Source organism: Kogia breviceps, chromosome 2 (assembly GCF_026419965.1).
Source record: "Kogia breviceps isolate mKogBre1 chromosome 2, mKogBre1 haplotype 1, whole genome shotgun sequence".
NCBI classification, from domain to species: Eukaryota; Metazoa; Chordata; class Mammalia; order Artiodactyla; family Physeteridae; genus Kogia; species Kogia breviceps.
Window position 1 is genome coordinate 8,868,361 of NC_081311.1, and position 18,587 is coordinate 8,886,947.

Below are 18,587 nucleotides of genomic sequence, written 5' to 3' on the forward strand. Positions count from 1 at the left end.
GGGCTGTGAGTTCCTATGTGTCAAGAGCATAGAATAATGGCTGGCACACAGTAAGAGCTCAGGAGAGCTTAGTGCTATTTTTATCATTCTAACAGATCTAAAGAAATACTTTTGCATAGGGTTGCCCTCGGTGGTTTTCCATGTGTGAGGATACACCAATGAGAACAGAAAAAGGACACCTGACATAAATACATTGCGATAAGAATCTGGTCTGACTCATCTTTGCCTGGCAGCTTGGAGTCCATAGCACCTTGGGCCCCTGGTCACAGTGACTGCTCGGCACAGGTCACCGAATGACAAATGAAAACAGGGACTGATATCTAGATTTCTAAAATAACGCAGGAAATAATGGTGAACAGATAGGCTGAAATCTCCTATAAGGTTAGACAATAACGTATTACTGAGTAAAAGGTTCAACGATATAAAATTTCCGGAAGTACTACGATAAACGTGGGCATAAATATCAGCTAGATAAGGGTTATACCGTGAAGATGTGCTCAGAAGAGGTGCCCTCTCTATTGAAGAGCTGCTTATTTTGTTTTTTAAAAAAGGGAGTCCCTCTGGTAAAATTTTAATTAGCATGAAGAATTTAAAGTTAAATTATAAGACCTCTTCCCTGAAAACAAACAAAATTGGTTTACATGAGAGTCAAGCAATCAGCTTGGTAAACAGAGGCGTTGTGTCTATCTTGCAGGAAGGTTACATTATTTTCTTACTTCTTCTGTATGTATAACAAACAATTTTGCTTTATTAGAGTAGCAGAAGTCTCCAGTTAGTGCTTTATTTTTTCATTCCCCATAGAATACTGATTTTGTAACACTGATTACAGTCTGATACGTACCATTACAACAAAAGTTTCACTTTATGAAAGATCAGCAAGGATGTAACTAGTGCATTTACTAAAACACATCATAATCATAAAACCAGGTGATCACACACAATAATCTTTACATCTGACATACCAGCTACATCCTAGGAGAGCCAGTGTTTGGCAGCTGTTTAATATGTGCAAGTTACGACACTGATAGATCTTAACACTTCTGAAGTGTTAATTCTCGATCAGTTAAACCTAAAATAAATCAATAGAGTATTGAAACATAACAAGGATGAAATCCAAAATCTGTTGAACAGAGACAGCAGTGAAGAGTAGGACGAGCACTGAATTGGGACCTAGTACACTTGGGTCCTTGTCTTATCTTTGCCCTGGACAGATGACCTTTGGGCAAGTGCTCTGGGCTACGTGAACCCTTCACTCTTAAATGAGAGAGCTGGCTGGGTGGTTCTCTAAACTCTTTCTAGATTTGGCTTTCCGCAATTCTAAACTCTCTGACGCCAATTCATTTTTGCGTTGTAAAGTGAAATGTCTAACAAATGCTAACTTGGCAGTTGGGTTGGGTCCAGCTCTGCCACACAAATATGACTTGTTGCTTGTGTTCAAGTCTCTTCCGTCGGAGCCCCATGACAGCCCTGTCCTCAAATTAACAAACAGTAATGACAGGTTTCAGGAGGTAAACAAGCTTGTCCTCCACTAGACACAAACTCAAGACCCCCAAAGTCATGGTTATTAAGAAAAGCTATAATGGAAGAACTATGGGGAAAACTCACAACATCCTCTTTGGCAAACGGTACAAGAACACAATTCACTAATAGAAGAAGGCAGGTACAGATATTAATTACAATACATAATTAAATGTCAACTGTTATTTGTGAACCTGCACAAAAAATCTACACACAATTAGAACTGTATCAATATGAACTATAAATTCAAGTCTAGATGTACACGGGAGCCTCTCTCATGCTGCTAATCTGAAAGAGGCTTATTGTAGTTTCACGTGTTTGTAACTCCACAGGAGGAAGCTGGGATTCTTTTTTACTAACGTTGGCTTCTATTCCGTTATCTGAAAAGTCCACCTCTCTCACATAATCACAGAAATTAAAGATATCCAAGCCTCCCTTTAGGGCATTTCCTCCATCCCCTACTTTCCTTATCAGAGTTACTGTCTGTTTCTTCTAAAACAATGAATGACTGGCTTCCATCAGCCCTATCCGAAAATCAAGTAGACTTTCTCTCTTTCGATCTAAGGTCTAAATTTGTCCATATTTCTTCCTAATATTTTAATGTAATTCCTATCTCAACTGTATTTACACAATTCTGAATATTTAACTACGGTATCCATTTTAGAAATTAACCCAATTCAATGAACATGAATGCGTAAAGCAAAATTACTTTGAAAATGTCAAGTTTTCTTAATAAACATTATCCTTTCATTAAAGTACTAAAGCGCTTCCCTTTTGACAGCAGTGATTACTTTAAGCAACTGTATGAGCCTCGAAACATTTTCCAACATCTCTAACCCATGCCCCCTTCCAGAAAATATAAAACACTCACCCTTCACTGTCCTCCTCCCTCCCGAGGGGACTGAGGACCTGTACCCTACAAGGTCTCTCTGACTGAGAATCCCTGATACTGAAGAAATGGCATCACCAGCCGTATATTATGTTGAGCTTTGCTTTTCCATAATTTGTCTGTAAAACAACAGATTTATTTTTGCCTTCCCAGAAATATCATTTTTTATATTACCAAATATGCTTTTCAAACTCTACAGCTCCCTTCCATCCCTCATTCCTTACAAGATTTTAATACACTTCTTTATGGGGACAAGACATCTCCTCTTGAGAATCACTGAACCAAAATATAATTTCTGAATTACTTTCATGATAAAGCTCAATAACTAAGTTTGAGAAAACAGTATTCAATTTAAAGACAGAAAAAAATGAATATTACAATATCGAGTATATTCTAATTATTAAACCAAATTACTTAACTTTCATACTTGAAAACTAACGTAGAGACTTGTTTTTAAAATGATCTACTGAAACCATAATGAAATGCACCTTCCATACTGGCCAATTATAGTAACAAATTATATTGCTTTCCTTTGTTGAAATGCTTTCTTTGATTATATAAACTACAGAGTTACACCCTCATTTTCCACTCATTTTCAGATATTCAGAACTAAAACTTTTAGATTTTTCTAAATAAATTTTTATCAGTTGCTACCTAGTTTAGCAACTTAGAATTGAATCTATTTCTTCTATAGAATTGCCAACTATCACAAACGTCTCTCTGACTGATGCACAATGACAGGGATATAAAATACTCATGTCTGCAAAAAATACTTATATTGTCTTCATTTTTCCAAATTCTAATAGAGTGAAATTCTGTATACCCAGAAGCTAAAATGATAATGCATATAGTTTAAAAAATAGTTTTGGAGAAAATATGGATGCATTTCTTCCCAAAATTTAAAAATGATTTTCTGTGCCTAAGTTAAGCAGATTGGAACGAGGAGACAGGAGAGGTCTGCCTCCAGATCCAAGGTGAAGGGCCTAAATAAAACCATTCAGTGCAGCCCCCAACAAGGCACAATAGTTTAAAATTTTACCAGTGACACCAGGGAGGGGTCCCACTCCCATGGCTGTCAGTATTCTGAATCTATGCACTTTGCAATGGTGTTCAGCTGGATATTTGAAGTTCCTTCATATATTGTACCTTAAACAAAGGGGAGAAAAGGAACAATTAGGAGTGGAGCCATGGTTAAGAGTCTATACAAGAAACAGCTCTGCACACATTAGCTCTGCATTTACTGTAAAACTTTACCAGGAACACTGCCCAATGTCCCCTGAATATGGTACTATTTGACAAGGTAATTCTGCCTAAGAGATAACAATTTTCTATTTGGTTTACAGACTTCCAGAATCGGTATTAAACAGTTGGAAGTTTTTTGTTCCTAAACTATCAACACACAAGCCTGGATGGCTCCTCAGGAACAGGCAGCTTTCATAACTGCTGCTTCTCGTTTCCCACCTGGCTGTGAAGCAGCGGGATGCTCAGGCTTGGGTAGGCACTTAGCGTCTAAACTTAGAACTGAGCTTCACACAACAGCATTAAACTAATAGAAAATATTAACATTTTTAGTAAAAGAAAAATTAAGACAGTAGATTTTGTTGTGGTTTTACTGAAAGGCCTTCAGAGGCCTTGAGGCATTTAAAGAAGAAATTTGATGTTTTAAATATATATAAATCTATTTTTTTGAAGCCAGAAGTAGGGGAAAAAAACCCAGCCGCAAGAAAACAAGAGCCAATAAACATAATAACTGAAGAGATTAAAATTGCCTTCGCCTCCGTACCAGTAATAAAAAACATCAAACAGATACAACAGCCTAAAACACCTACAGAGTCAAATAAAACAAAATAAATGTAAAAACTCTGTTTACCAATCTTCGCATCTCGGAAGTATTTTTCCACAGGGTAATTTTTGGTGTAGCCTACTCCTCCCATCCACTCGATACATTTGCCAGTTATGAGGCCCGCGATCTACCAAAAGGCAGCAGCAAATCACATGTTGAAGCCACATAACTTATGCATTACAAACACTCTTGTAGAATGTTCTTGATAACATGGATTCACTGTTATTGGCAGTTGGAAGGATTGACGTCATTTTATAAATTAGCACTTCTCCTTAGTCCCATTCTCTATACATACCATTTATGCAAAATATCCTATTAATTCACAAAATTCTTATTTTCTTAAGAAAATTAGGGTATTTGTTTAGACTCATACTTGTCGACAGGTATCATTTACTCAGCAAATGTTCATCAAGGGCCTCCTTATGTCACCCACTCCGACAGCCACAATGGTGAGGGGTGGCCAGTCGCTCACTGCCCTTTGGGTCCTGCTGGTCATTCAGAGACAGACATTGAATCACAATCACCAACACTGAGAAACTGTATGGGGCCCGAGAAGGGCCTGCTAGGGAAGCTGCCATGACCTAGATGGGGGATAGGTGAGGAGATTACAGCCTCGCTGAGAACTAAAGGATGAGGTAGGGGGACATTTCAAGCTGAGGAACGACACGTGGAAAGGCTCCAAGGGGAAAATGGGTTCGTCAGCCTCAAGGGCCTGAGGGCCAATGGGCTGGGATTGGGGTGACCTGTAAAAAGGGCACGGGGGGCAGGCGGGCCGCACATGACGGTGAGCAGTTTGAATAACGTGCTGGCCCCCACAGATGTCCACAGGAGAACCCCCAGCAAGTGTAAACGTTCATCACCTACACGGCATGGAGACTTGCAGGTGTGATTAAGTTAAGAACCTTGAGATGGGGTGATGATCCCAGACTATCTGGGGGGGTCTCATGTAATCCCAAAGGTCCTTATAAAGGAAAGAGGGAGGCAGACAAGATGATGTGACCACGGAAACAGAAAGCAGTCAGATCTGAACACCATACACTGTTGGCTCTGAAGACGGAGGGAGGGGCTATGAGTCCAAGAAACAGAGTTGGCTCTAGAAGCTGAAAAAGTAAAGGAAATGGATTCTCCCCTGGAGCCTCCAGAAAGGCAGCTCTGCTGACACGTTAATTTTATCCCAGTGAGACTCATTTCAGACGTCTCACCTCCAGAGCTGTGAGATAATAGAATCGTACTGTCTTAGGCCACTAAATTTTTGGTTAATTTGTTAAAAGTAGCAATAGGAAACGAATAAAAAGGTCCCATTTGTTGTGAGGAGCCACTGAAGGGTTTAAAGCTGGAGAGTGGCATGGCCTCATGGACACCTTGAAAAGGGACACTGGATGGGAGAAAGCAACAGGGGAAAACAAGAGGTTAGAAGGTGACTCCAGTGGTTTGGTAAAGAAACGGCACAGCTTGGGCTAGACAGGTGGCAGTACGAAGGGAGAGAAAAACAAATTCAAGAAATATTTTGGGGGTTGAATCCTCAAAACGGAGGATGGATTCAACTGGGGGATGAGGGAAAGGAGGGTGTCAAGCGGACTCGGGTTTGCGACTGGCGTCGGGAGGAGGTGGGTAGGTAAAGCAGAAGTGGGATCTATTAGTCTGGAACTCAGAAGGGAGGCTGAGGCAGAAGATTAAATCTGGGGGCTGAAGAGGTTAAATAAATATTTGAAGCCAGGGAATGACTAAGACATACTGCCGGAGCTGGGAGAGAGCAGCCCAGTGATGAGGCTAAGTTTCCACCAAAGTCCAGTGTGTTACATGTAGAATGCACATGCATGAGCAGGAAGCATCAACACTTGGACAGTCCCTTCCTGGGCATTTTTATTTCACATTATCTCCAGGGCATTCACTTCGTCCCAACCATCGTTCAGCTGAGGCTCACCCAGGGATTTACAGTGGGCCTTCTACCTGAACTGGGTGCCTCAGTTTCCACCTAAGAGCCTAAGAAAACATGGAGACCTCACAGAATCAAAGCACCTCCCTACGGCAGCTTTACTTTTTTGCATTTCTGATGTAGTAACTAGAAAGTTCATGTTATTTTACTTGAAAAAAAGTACATAACCAACATTTCTAAATGAAGAGGGTAATAAATAAATATCTTAAAAAAAATAAAAAGACTGACTTTTCTTTTCTTTTCTTTTTTTTTTTTTACCTCTGATGCATAGTACTTGGCCATAGATGATTCTTTAATGAATGGTCTTCCAGCTTCTAAAAGCCTTGCAGCATTGTACGTGAGTAATCTTGCAGCTTCTAGCTGGGTGGCCATGTGAGCCACTTGGTGTTGGAGCCCCTGTAACATTCAGGCCCAAGGTAGAGAACTGTCATTTCCGAAAACAGCTCATTGTCAAAGTCCTGCCTGGATGTGGAACACTGACAGATTCAAAATATACCCGTCCAAAAATTCACATTCATTTCGCAAGAATAGTTTAAAATCTGCAGTCTAAAATAAACCACTACAGGGACCTCCCTGGTGGTCCAGAAGTTAAGACTCCGCGCTCCCAATGCAGGGGGCCCGGGTTCGATCCCTGGTCGGGGAACTAAGATCCCACATGCCGCAACTTCTGAGCTGTTGCGCCACGACGAAGACCCAGCGCAGCCACGATAAATGAGTGAATGAATGAATAAATAAATAATAAAATAAACCACTACGTGTTTTGCTTCTTTAAAAAATTTCAGGGGCTTCTCTGGTGGCACAGTGGCTGGGAGTCCGCCTGCCGATGCAGGGGACGCGGCTTCGTGCCCCGGTCCGGGAAGATCCCACACGCCGCGGAGCGGCTGGGCCTGTGAGCCATGGCCGGTGGGCCTGCGCGTCCGGAGCCTGTGCTCGGCGGCGGGAGAGGCCACAGCAGTGAGAGGCCCGTGTACCAAAAAAAAAAAAAAAAAGTAGAGAAAAAAAAAAAGTAAAGAAAAAAAAAATTAAAAGTTCAGGTAATTGTTAACTGCCAAGATTTAAAAAATAAATGATCACAAAATTAGGTTTAAAAATCTGACTTATTTTTAATAATGTGTCAAACACTTAAAACATTTACCTGATTCTGAATCACGGTACAGAGTGTTATCTTTATTTTACAGATGAAGCAGTTGAGGTTTGGAGAGGTGAGGTAACTAAAGCTAGTAACAGTAAGACAAAGAACCAGGATTTGAACCCAGGAAGTCTGACTCCAGACCTCATGCCCTGGAACTCTGAACCAGTGAGGGAGGCATCTCCCAAGTGCTCACCGAGGTATCCTGCATCACGCCAAAGCCAGGCCTCAAGGACTACTGCTCTGCCCTTGGAGAAGGTCAAGGCAGGCACAAGTATATGCACCAAGATCTACTCCTTCCTCTCTGTGCCTCTCCCATTAAAATCCCCCAGGGGATTCCCTTACAGCTTTGTAACGAAGCTCTTCATTAATGGAAAGAGGGAGAGCACAGCACTGTAGAAAGATGGTAATAATTATATACCTGAAAATCAAATATTCTTTTGCCAAATTGTTCCCTTTCTTTAATATATGGAATAGTGTAGTCAAAACATCCTTGAGCCAGTCCCAGCATCTGTTAAAAAAAAAAAAATCAGAATTTCTTATTTTTTATAAGTTTATACTCTTAATTATTCAAGTTATGAAGTTATTCAAGTTATGAATGCTTTTCACAGGCAAATTGAAAAGTTGGGGTAGGGAAACGACTAGAGATACTGAGATGGTGAGGTCTAACGTTAATGACCTTCATCCACTGCATTTATAGAACTTAGGTTCTAGTAATTGGGAGAAAATTTGCGTAACTTCCTGTGAAGAAGAGCACAATTGATTCTAGGAGCTAAATCTCCTGGTGTGGCTGTGCTCATGCACCCAGGTTACTTTTTGGGATTCTTCTCCCTTAGGCTTGCGTCCCCAGGCGCAAAGTGCGCCTCAGAAATTTTGCTCAAAGATTGGCCTCAAAGACTGTAGAGTGCTGCCTCTAGTCCTTCTAGAAGTCAAGTGTGCAAGGTCACTTCTGGTCTTCTTTTGTATATGATCAGGATTAACAAGAGCTTTGGTGCGTAGGGCATCAGAACGTAAAAGAGCAGCGTTCCTCAACCCTGGCAGCACATGAGAGTCATCTCAGGGAGCTCAATAATGGGGGTGGGGGGAGTGGTGAGTGTGCCCTAAACACCAGCATTCTAAAAACTCTTTAATGTTTTAATGCACAGCTAGAGTTGAGGATAAGTGCACAGAGGAGCTGGTAAAAACATCAGTTTATACATTTCAAGAACTAATCAGGATGTGGTGAGTTTTAGCTGGACTGTCTCATTGCAAACTAATCTCCATAACAATGGAATGACTCAAGCTTAGAAATTGTTTCTAAATTCTAACATCAGGTAGCCATTAAATCACTATCTAATTACAGATGGCCAAGAGGCACATGAAAAACTGCTCAACATCACTAACGCAAATCAAAACTACAATGAGGTATCACTTCACACCAGTTAGAATGGGCATCATCAGAAAATCTACAAACAACAAATGCTGGAGAGGGTGTGGAGAGAAGGGAACCACCCTCTTGCACTGTTGGTGGGAATGTAAACTGATACAGCCACTATGGAGAACAGTATGGAGCTTCCTTAGAAAACTAAAAATAGAATTACCATGTGACCCAGCAATCCCACTCCTAGGCATATACCCAGAGGAAACCATAATTCAAAAAGACACATGCACCCCAATGTTCACTGCAGCACTATTTACAATAGCCAGGTCATGGAAGCAACCTAAATGCCCATCGACAGACGAATGGATAAAGAAGATGTGGTACATATATACAATGGAATATTACTCAGCCATAAAAAGGAACGAAATTGGGTCATTTGTAGAGAGGTGGATGGACCCAGAGACTGTCATACAGAGTGAAGTAAGTCAGAAAAAGAAAAACAAATATTGTATATTAACACATATATGTGGAATCTAGAAAAATGGTACCAATGAACTGGTTTGCAAGGCAGAAACAGAGACACAGATGTAGAGAACAAACGTAAGGACACCAAGCGGGGAAAAGGGAGGGTGGTGGTGGGATGAACTGGGAGACTGGGGTTGACATGTAGACACTAATATGTATAAAATAGATAACTGATAAAAAAAAATCACTATCTAATTATGTCAAACCCATGTAGGTTTTAGAAAAAGGAAAAGAAAAATCAATAGTTAAAGCTTTTGGGAGAAATGCCCACAAACTTATCAATATTTCATTAGCATTCATTCAAATTTTCCTTTAGCCTTTTATTTTGAACTTTCTGGAGAATGGAATATTACGCTAAAAATTAAAGGATAAAACCCAAACCAAACCAAAACAAAACCCCAAAAGTAAATTAAAGTGAGACAGCGACTCACTGCACTTTTGGCTATGAGAGAAGATGATGTCATTAAACCCTTATAACTAAAGTTTACAATATGCCAACAATATGGTATATTGACACAAAACTCGTAATTATCAGTTGTCAACCAAAACAGGCTTTTCCAAAACAGTGTAAAATGTTTTCACTATAAATACTGAAAAACTAAATTCTTTACAACTACAGAGTCTTGAGGTTGGATGCCTCCAGTTCACTGTTACATGTGTCTCTGTCTCCAAAAAGCATCCACAGTATTAACCAAGAAATAATAACTATCAGACCTTACCTTTTTCTCTCTTTTTTTCTGATCTTAACTTTTAATTGGTTATAAAATAACTTGGAGTAATTAGACTAAAGCCCAGGCTGTGCATTTACTGCCAGACATCTATATTATTTACAGGTCTGGGAACAAGGAAATCCAGTGTTGTAGTTTTTAATGTCATATCTGATGAAGTTGAATCACAGAAAAACTTTAAAAAGAACAGATAAGCCAGATCTCTTTACTGACCTATTATCTACTTTCGTGGGAAACATGGGTTAAGTTTTTTTTTGTTTGTTTTGTTTTGTTTTTTTGCGGTACGTGGGCCTCTCACTGCCGTGGCCTCTCCCGTTGCGGAGCACAGGCTCCGGACGTGCAGGCTCAGCGGCCATGGCTCTTGGGCCCAGCCGCTCCGCGGCATGCGGGATCCTCCCGGACCGGGGCACGAACCTGTGTCCCCTCCAACGGCAGGCGGACTCTCAACCACTGCGCCACCAGGGAAGCCCCCATAGATTAAGTATTGATCTGAGAATACTTTGTTAGCAAATTAACAGCAGCAAAAAACCCCAGCTAGAGTACAATCACACAATTACAATTTAGATACTCCAAAGAGCTAATATATGCAACATCTTCAAAATGTAAAAGCTGTAAGTTTTTGAATTTTGGATACTCACTGATTAAAAATAAATACATTACAAAAATGAAATAATTCATAATAAAACCAAAGACTTTATTCATTTTGTGATTCTAGAAAATAACTGATATCACCTAATAGAAAAATTTAATATGTTATAAGGGCAAATTTGGTAAAAAATTGAATAGTTTTCATCATACATATCTGTTTAATTGTTGCCATTTTAAGTGCCATATCAAAAAAATTGTCTGATTTTCACATGCAAAACACTAAGCAACAAATCTTTTATTATCTGTAGACTCTTACTACACAATAGAATGTTACTTATTCTTAATTTTAATAATTTCAGAATGAATCATATACTTTGAAAAGTTGATTAAAAAAAATACCGCATTTAATCTATAATGTACTTAAGAAGTTATCAATCCAGGTATTACATAATACTTTAATGCTCTCAAAGCAGAAAAACTGTTACCACTAAGCCACTGTTTGGTTCTCAGGACATGATACAATTGACCAAAGTGGAATTGTAAAGAAATCACAGCCAGAAGCTATTCTTTTACCACACGGAAGGGAAGGGCGCCAGCTTGCGTTCACAAGCTTCCAAACACTCATCGGTTTTACTGCATTTTTTCTTTTTACATTTTAACTGACTGTGTGTGGAAGAGTCAAGTTAAAGGGCTAAAATTTGACTCACCTGTGCAGCAATTCCTATTCTACTTTCATTAAGACCCCCAATGGCGTACTTATAGCCATGTCCAACTTGTCCCAGGATATTGGCTTCTGGAACCTGAAAAGAAAAACGTGCAGTTATTTCTCAATTTAATTTAACATAATTCATTTTGGTAATATATTTTTTAATGCACATATACTCCCATTTCTGTGATAATTCTCTAGTATGGTACTTATTAAACTCCAAGAAAATTATCTGCTATGTCTCTGTCTCCCTCTAAACTGTTTCCCACATGCTCTCAGAAGGATAGGACTCAAGTCCATGCTGTTCACTATTGCATCCTCCAGAGCCTAGCACAGACGTTCGGTGAATCTAGAAAAATGAAATCTCATACAATTAATCAATAACATAAATGAGTAACAATTTTCCCTGAACTCTTATCTGTATGCTACAATGTAAGATAAAATATTAGGAATAACAAAAAACATATTAAGGGTAGTAAACCTTTCTTCTGTTGAGACTATTATCACAACAAAAATCAGTTGAGGGCTCTGTGTGTGTGTGTGTGTGTGTGTGTGTGTGTGTGTGTACACACAGGCATGTGTACCAAACAGAAAGGAGGAGAGAAGAAACATATTAAACTATTCAACCATTTACTTGAAAAAAGATCTAGACTAGGTAATTTGAGAAAATACACTTAGCTTCTTAATATGGGCAGTTAGGAGAGAGAGTGGGCAGAATGGAGAAAGCAAAGGGAAATTAGGAGAAGACAGCTGGGGTGCAGTAGTGAGGCTCACATGACATCCATAATGACACCTCATGGGCACACACACAATCACCAGTGAGCAAAAAGGTCACATTCTAAAGAGTGGTAGAAAATCCATCACATCCTGTCCGACCTACGTAAAGTTCTCAAGCACAGCATTCTAGTCACCTCTTCTTCGTTTTTTTTAAGACCCAACTCTAAACTGTGGGCGCTGCCTGGCTGTTTTCCACTCTCACTGAGCAACACCCCCATCTTGTGGCCTTGCTGGGCCGACACCACACTCCTCGGAAGCTATGTGAGATGCGCAAGTGCCAGGTTTATGAAATATAAATGAGATTAATCCTCGGGCTGGGCAGACAGGTTTCCACCTCTGGCATAAACTCTCGTGGGAAGTACATTTAGTTCATAACCTAACCCAAGATCATCGTTCAAGAGTTTTACAAAGTACTCTCCTATGCACGCCTAATAGTACAACGCCTTTCTCGCACAGCTATACTTCCAGGCAAAGCCATTCCACATCTAGGATACCCACCTTGACATTTTCAAACGTTAACGGGCAGGTAGAAGAAGCTCTGATTCCCATTTTGTTCTCTGGTTTCCCTATATGAAGGCCCTCAGTATCACGATCTACCAAGAAGCAGGTAATTCCTTTATACCCCTGAAATGAAGATTTAAATGCTATAACCACTTTGACTGATAAGATCCCTTGTTTCCAGAGTTCAAAGTAAACAGAAAATGAAAAACAAACCTTAGAGACTTCCCTGGTGGTCCAGTGCTTAAGAATCCGCCTGTCAATGCAGGGGACACAGGTTCAAGCCCTGGTCTGGGAAGATCCCACATGCTGCAAAGCAACTAAGCCCATACACCACAACTACCGAGCCCGCGCTCTAGAGCCCATGAGCCGCAACTACTGAGCCCGCGTGCTGCAACTACTGAAGCCCACGCGCCTAGAGCCCGGGCTCTGCAGCAAGAGAAGCCACCGCAATGAGAAGCCCACTCACAACAAAGAGTAGCCCCCCGCTCACCACAATTAGAGAAAGCTGTGCGCAGTGACAAAGACCCAGTGCAGCAAAAAAAACAAAAAACAAAACAAAACAGACTTTAGCAGAATTGCTAAATTGGACTCAGAATTGCAACAACTGTGTATTATGAAACAAGAAGGATGGGAGGACATTAGGTTCAAAATCAAGAAACTTACTATTTATTTTACTCTTTCAGAAACCATTGCGGCTATTAAAATTATTAAGTGACACCAAAGTATTACATGATGAATTCCACATTTTAAATTTAATTTTATTACATAATTTAGTTTTAAAATTTAATTCAATTAAATGCTACACTAGACAAAAAACACAAGATATCTTTATCACTTTGCTATATGTCTATTTTCCAACTGAATAAAACACTTTAAAAAATAAATGTACTATTAAATAGGTACTTAAATTCCTCATTATTAAACAGAAAATCTGAAATTCTACAAAATTTACGATTAGCCTCCTATATAACAGATTAGGAGATTAATTAAATGGTCCTCCATGTAGCTAATGTTTATTCATGTTAATTGTAATATTTATTTTAGGATATTAGTAAATCAGAGGATGAAAAGATGTCAGTTGTTTAACCTTTTCAGTACTGAGGAGAATGAAGAATTTAAGACTAAGTCCTAAAAAGGAAATGGAAGTAGGAAAAAAGAAATGAAGAGAAAAGATTAGGAGGGAAACAGGGAGCAGCTTTGTTTTCAAACTTACAAGAGTAAGGTCTACATTTGCCATCACCACGAAGAGCCCGGCATCTTTGGCGTTGCTAATCCACATCTTTGACCCGTTGATGACATAATAATTTCCCCTTTTATCAGCTTTGGTCTTCAAAGCAAATGAATCACTACCTGCTCCAGCCTCTGAAAGGCAGAAACTTCCCATCTACACATGGAAAGAAAAAATTCCAAGTTAATACCTATATTTATACTTTACATAACAAATACCCACTTATAGCAAAATAAACATTCGAAAATCAAACTTTTAGCTACTTCTCAAAGCCTGTATGTATCAAAATAGTAATGGTATTCTGACAGTATTATTTTCCAAACTATACCCCACTATTTGTCTAAGGCAGATTTAAAGACCTAAGCACTCATACTCAATGTTAAGTTTAATTAAATTGGTTTTCATAATTACAGGAGAAATACATTTCAATGTAAATGAATCTACCAACAAAGGTATTAGACAATATAACTGGGACCAAAAAAGAAATAATTTTATTGTCCAATGGTAATTCCCTAAATTTCCAAGTGGCAAATGAGAGAGGCAGAGTGTATTTTTCTAGTAGAATTAATTTATTGAGCATTGCTTGAGTTATTAATGGTGCTGTGTTGTCCCTAATAGAAAAGCCAACACTGCGGTTGCTTTTCTCCTGAAAATACCCTATACTTAGAAAAGATCAGATCCGCTTCAATAACGCATCTCAACTCACTTGCTCCGTCGCTAGCCTGGGCAAGTAGAGAGCCTTCTGGGCTTCTGTTCCGTACTTTCCAATCAGCCTGTTAATTATTGTGTTCTGGATGTCACATACCAGAGCCACAGAGGCATCGACTTTGGCTAATTCCTCTATCACTAGGATAGAGGAAAAAAATGAAGCTCCTGTTCCTCCATATGTTGTGTCAATTTCAATACCCATCAACTAAAGGAAAAATAAGGAAACACAGATTAAGAAAGCTATTTTTATACGGGACAATTCCTTGCAAGAACAAGTTCAAAAATAATGTGTAACCACATCGGCTTAATTTTAAAATTCTGTATGTATATCTTACTTTAATTTGGTATGGCTCTTTCACTCTAAGTAACAAAAAAATCTATAACGGAAACTAAATATATTTGCAAAGGATAAAATTACATGCTAGAACTATCATTTGTTTCCTTTTGGGATCTAAAAAACAAAAATAAGAGAGGTAAAATGCTTTGAAGGATACTGGAATGGAATAGTGAGAAAATATATAATTAGGAAACTGAAGAAAGCAGTGGAATATCTAGTTTCATTTAGCGTAATCTCTTTGAGTCAGCCCCCCACCTTGACTCTTTCAGCCGAGATAATAATTGAATGACCATTCCTTTGGGGCTATTTTAGCAAGTCCAGATGGTTAGCAGACCACATGTGGTGGTGTTTCCTAGAACCACACAAGACAAGGCCCAGGTGCCTGGTAAACATGGCCAAATACTGGTCAAAGCTTTCTAGTAACTGCCTGACTGTTCAGTAACCAGTCCTAAGTCTGGAACATGAAACAGCCATAACACTCTATTTTTAAGTGTCCTCATTTCAGTAAGAGAATGTGTGCACACGTAATTCAAGACCCAAAGGTGTGAACAGGTAAAAGGGCAATGCTTCTTTCTATCCTCTCCAGGCTCTCTCGAGTCACACACGCTGCAGCCCGGGGGGTGGCTGTTATAGTCTAAACTGATGGGAAACTTAGCTGATATGAAGTTAGAACCACATGGGGGAGGACAGAAAGGCTGAGAGAACCAGAAATGATGTTCTATGAGGAAGAATTCAAGGGTTGGGGTGTGCCTGAAGACTGGGGCCAGCATAAGAATATCGGACTATCATATCTTTAACAGCTGTCAGAGACACTGCTTCTCTAAAAAGGTCACCAATTTCTCCTACACTGGAAATATCTGTCAGTTATTATGGCAGGTGACCTCCACAGAAGTGGGACAACAGAAGCTAGGAGTCACATGAGGCTGAGAACAGCTGGCGCGGGACGTGCCACGCAGACCCTCCACGGGGCGCGACATGCAGGCAGGAGCGGCTGTGGAGGCGGCAGGCAACTCATCACTGCGTGTGACCCTGCCTGCAAGAGCCGCCCCTCGCGAGAGCGCTGCTCAAGACCTCTCGGAGAAGCCTAGAGGTTCTGCAAACAACGAAGATGAAATCTGGCTGACAAGTGGACTCACAGATGCTGTTTGACCCACTGTGGCTCCACATAAGATTCCATTTCCCCAAGTTTCATTGCTAAAAGAAAGGTGAAAAAATCACTACAATACATGGTATTTAAAAAAAAAAACAGCAGGTATCTTTTAAACAGTAAGAAATAAAACAGGGGGCCCTCCCTGGTGGTGCAGCGGTTAAGAATCTGCCTGCCAACGCAAGGGACACGGGTTCAAGCCCTGGTCCGGTAAGATCCCACATGTCGCGGAGCAACTAAGGCCGTGCGCCACAACTACTGAGGCTGCGCTCCAGTGCCCGTGAGCCACAACTACTGAAGCCCCTGCTCCACAGCAAGAGAAGCCACCACAAAGAGAAGCCCGCGCACCGCAACGAAGAGTAGCCCCCACTCGCCGCAACTAGAGAAAGTCCACATACAGCAATGAAGACCCAGTGCAGCCAAAAATTAATGAATTAATTATTTAAAAAAGAAATAAAACAGTTACGTGGAAAAGGCTAATTTTCAAACAGGATAACAGGACAAGATTTAAGCCAATGGCTCTGAGGAGGAGCTATTAGTTCTGGGGTAGCCTTGGTATTCCAAATACAAAATCTTCACACCTATAGAGAAGGGAGAGATGCAGAGTGCAGTGGCTCTGAAATGTTCTCCTTGGGGCTCCCATGCTGATAACCTCTCCCTTAGAAATCGGCTGCCCTGGTTAATGTGGAATTCAGATACCACCGCTTGCTTTTAAGTTTTCCACATACATAGGGATTCAGGTAGATGTGCTGGTATGAAGTTTAAAGTAGGGTTTCTTAACCTTGGCATTACTAAGCTGGATAATTCGGTCTTGGCAGGCTGTCCTGTGCACTGTGGGATATTTAGCAGCATCTCCAGCCTCTATCTCACTAGACGCCAGCAGCACACCCAGTTGTGACAGCCAGTGTCTCCAGACATTGCCAAATGTCCTCTGGGGGACAAGAACAGCCCCCAGTTGAATACCTCTGGTCTAAAGAAATCACTCTTGTTTCTAGCCTTTTACTTAAAAAGCACAGTATTTCTAATATAAAATGTTAATTCAATTAAAAATTTTTAACTAGGATCTCAATCTAAAAGAGATCCCAGATAATTCTGATTAGGAAATTATGCTATCATTATAACTCCTAAATTTAAAAGTATGCATACATTTTAACACTAGAAGATATTTATGAAAGTTTGAAATTGGAAGAATCATTAATTATATACCCCTTGTTGAAATAATCCTCGTATTACTGATGTTTCCATTTTTGAATTTTCATCCATTTTTGAAACCAAAGGAGCAATTTGTTCCTGGGCAAATTTTTTAACTGTAGGGAAAAAAAAAATACTGGTAAGTCTTTATTTTATTAATATGACATGTATTACTTTTTCAAAAAAAATTTTTTTAAATTAATGTCAAAAATTCCATTCACAAACTTAGATGAGCACCTCTCCCAATCATGTCACATGTCATGTGATCTCTTAGGCCCAAGTCATGACCAGAGGAATATACTGCGGCGAGACCGAGAAGTTCACTCACCTGTGCTCTTCATCATCATCTCCTCATCTGTCAACGTCTGCAGAGGGGCAGAGGGTGGGCCCTTATTTGTTGTTTTTAGTCCAGCTTCTGACTGGGAAGATTTTAGGACATGAGGAGGATTTTTCCAGGAAGATGGGCAAATTGGGAAGTTTCTTCTTAGCTGTAGGAAGTCCCCATTGAATAAGGAACACACACACAAAAGGGAAGAAAAGTACTGGAACATCAGTTTCTTTGGGAGTAACTTTATAACCCATTCTTATAACTTCTTTCAGCAAAATAAGGGAGATTGGGACTTCCCTGGTGGCGCAGCGGTTGAGAATCTGCCTGCAATGCAGGGGACATGGGTTCGAGCCCTGGTCCGGGAAGATCCCACATGCCGCGGAGCAACTAAGCCCCTGAGCCACAACTACTGAGCCTGCGCGTCTGGAGCTTGTGCTCCGCAACAAGAGAGGCCGCGGCAGTGAGAGGCCCGTGTACCGCAGCGAAGAGTGGCCTCTGCTTGCCGCAACTAGAGAAAGCCCACGCACAGAAACGAAGACCCAACACAGCCAAAAATAATTAATTAATTAATTAAAAAAACATTTAACAGAATTTTAAAGTTGAAAGGTCCTTGAAGACCTTTTACCCCAGCCTCTATTTTTCTGAGAAAGAAACCCAGGGAGGGGCTTCCCTGGTGGCACAGTGGTTAAGAATCTGCCTTCCAATGCAGGGGACATGGGTTCGAGCCCTGGTCTGGGAAGATCCCACAGGCCGTGGAGCAACTGAGCCCATGTGCCACAACCACGACTACTGAGCCTGCACTCTTCCCGTGAGCCACAACTACCGAAGCCCGCACGCCCTAGAGCTCAAGCTCTGCAACAAGAGAAGCCATCGCAATGAGAAGCCCACACACTGCAGCAAGGACCCAACACAGCCAAAAATAAATAAATAAAATAAATTGATAAAAAATCATAATAAGGGAGATTAACCTGGCACATTATTTTAAGATTCACCGTCTTGTAACCAAAATCGCAAATTGGTTTGATAACATATATCTCCTTTATCCGGCAATGAGCTGTTCTGAATAAACACATTTCCCAGATAATTAAATTCTACCTTCAAGGAAACAGAACTTTCGAGGTGGAACTCATTCTTTTTTTTTTTTTTTT

The 18,587-nt window shown here is 40.3% G+C and overlaps 1 protein-coding gene across 5 annotated transcripts in view; it reads right to left on the bottom strand.

Moving 5' to 3' along the window:
* Window positions 1-877: 877 nt before the first annotated feature.
* Window positions 878-18,587, bottom strand: part of ACADSB (acyl-CoA dehydrogenase short/branched chain) — a 35,036-nt gene continuing 17,326 nt past the window's right edge. Inside the window, exons 2-12 of one of the 5 annotated variants that reach the window (XM_067024422.1) lie at window positions 17,440-17,599; window positions 17,127-17,227; window positions 14,435-14,641; window positions 13,714-13,884; window positions 12,498-12,623; window positions 11,224-11,316; window positions 7,737-7,826; window positions 6,445-6,582; window positions 4,278-4,377; window positions 3,447-3,553; window positions 878-2,526 (exon numbers count right to left, since the gene is read on the bottom strand). In XM_067024422.1, coding sequence (XP_066880523.1) covers window positions 3,483-3,553; window positions 4,278-4,377; window positions 6,445-6,582; window positions 7,737-7,826; window positions 11,224-11,316; window positions 12,498-12,623; window positions 13,714-13,884; window positions 14,435-14,641; window positions 17,127-17,227; window positions 17,440-17,599 — 1,257 coding nt within the window. In that variant the 3' untranslated portion in view covers window positions 878-2,526; window positions 3,447-3,482. Of the gene's footprint in view, window positions 3,554-4,277; window positions 4,378-6,444; window positions 6,583-7,736; window positions 7,827-11,223; window positions 11,317-12,497; window positions 12,624-13,713; window positions 13,885-14,434; window positions 14,642-17,126; window positions 17,228-17,439; window positions 17,600-18,587 lie in introns of all 5 variants that reach the window. The other 4 variants (XM_059051887.2, XM_067024425.1, XM_067024424.1 and 1 more) reach the window with 4 other exon arrangements.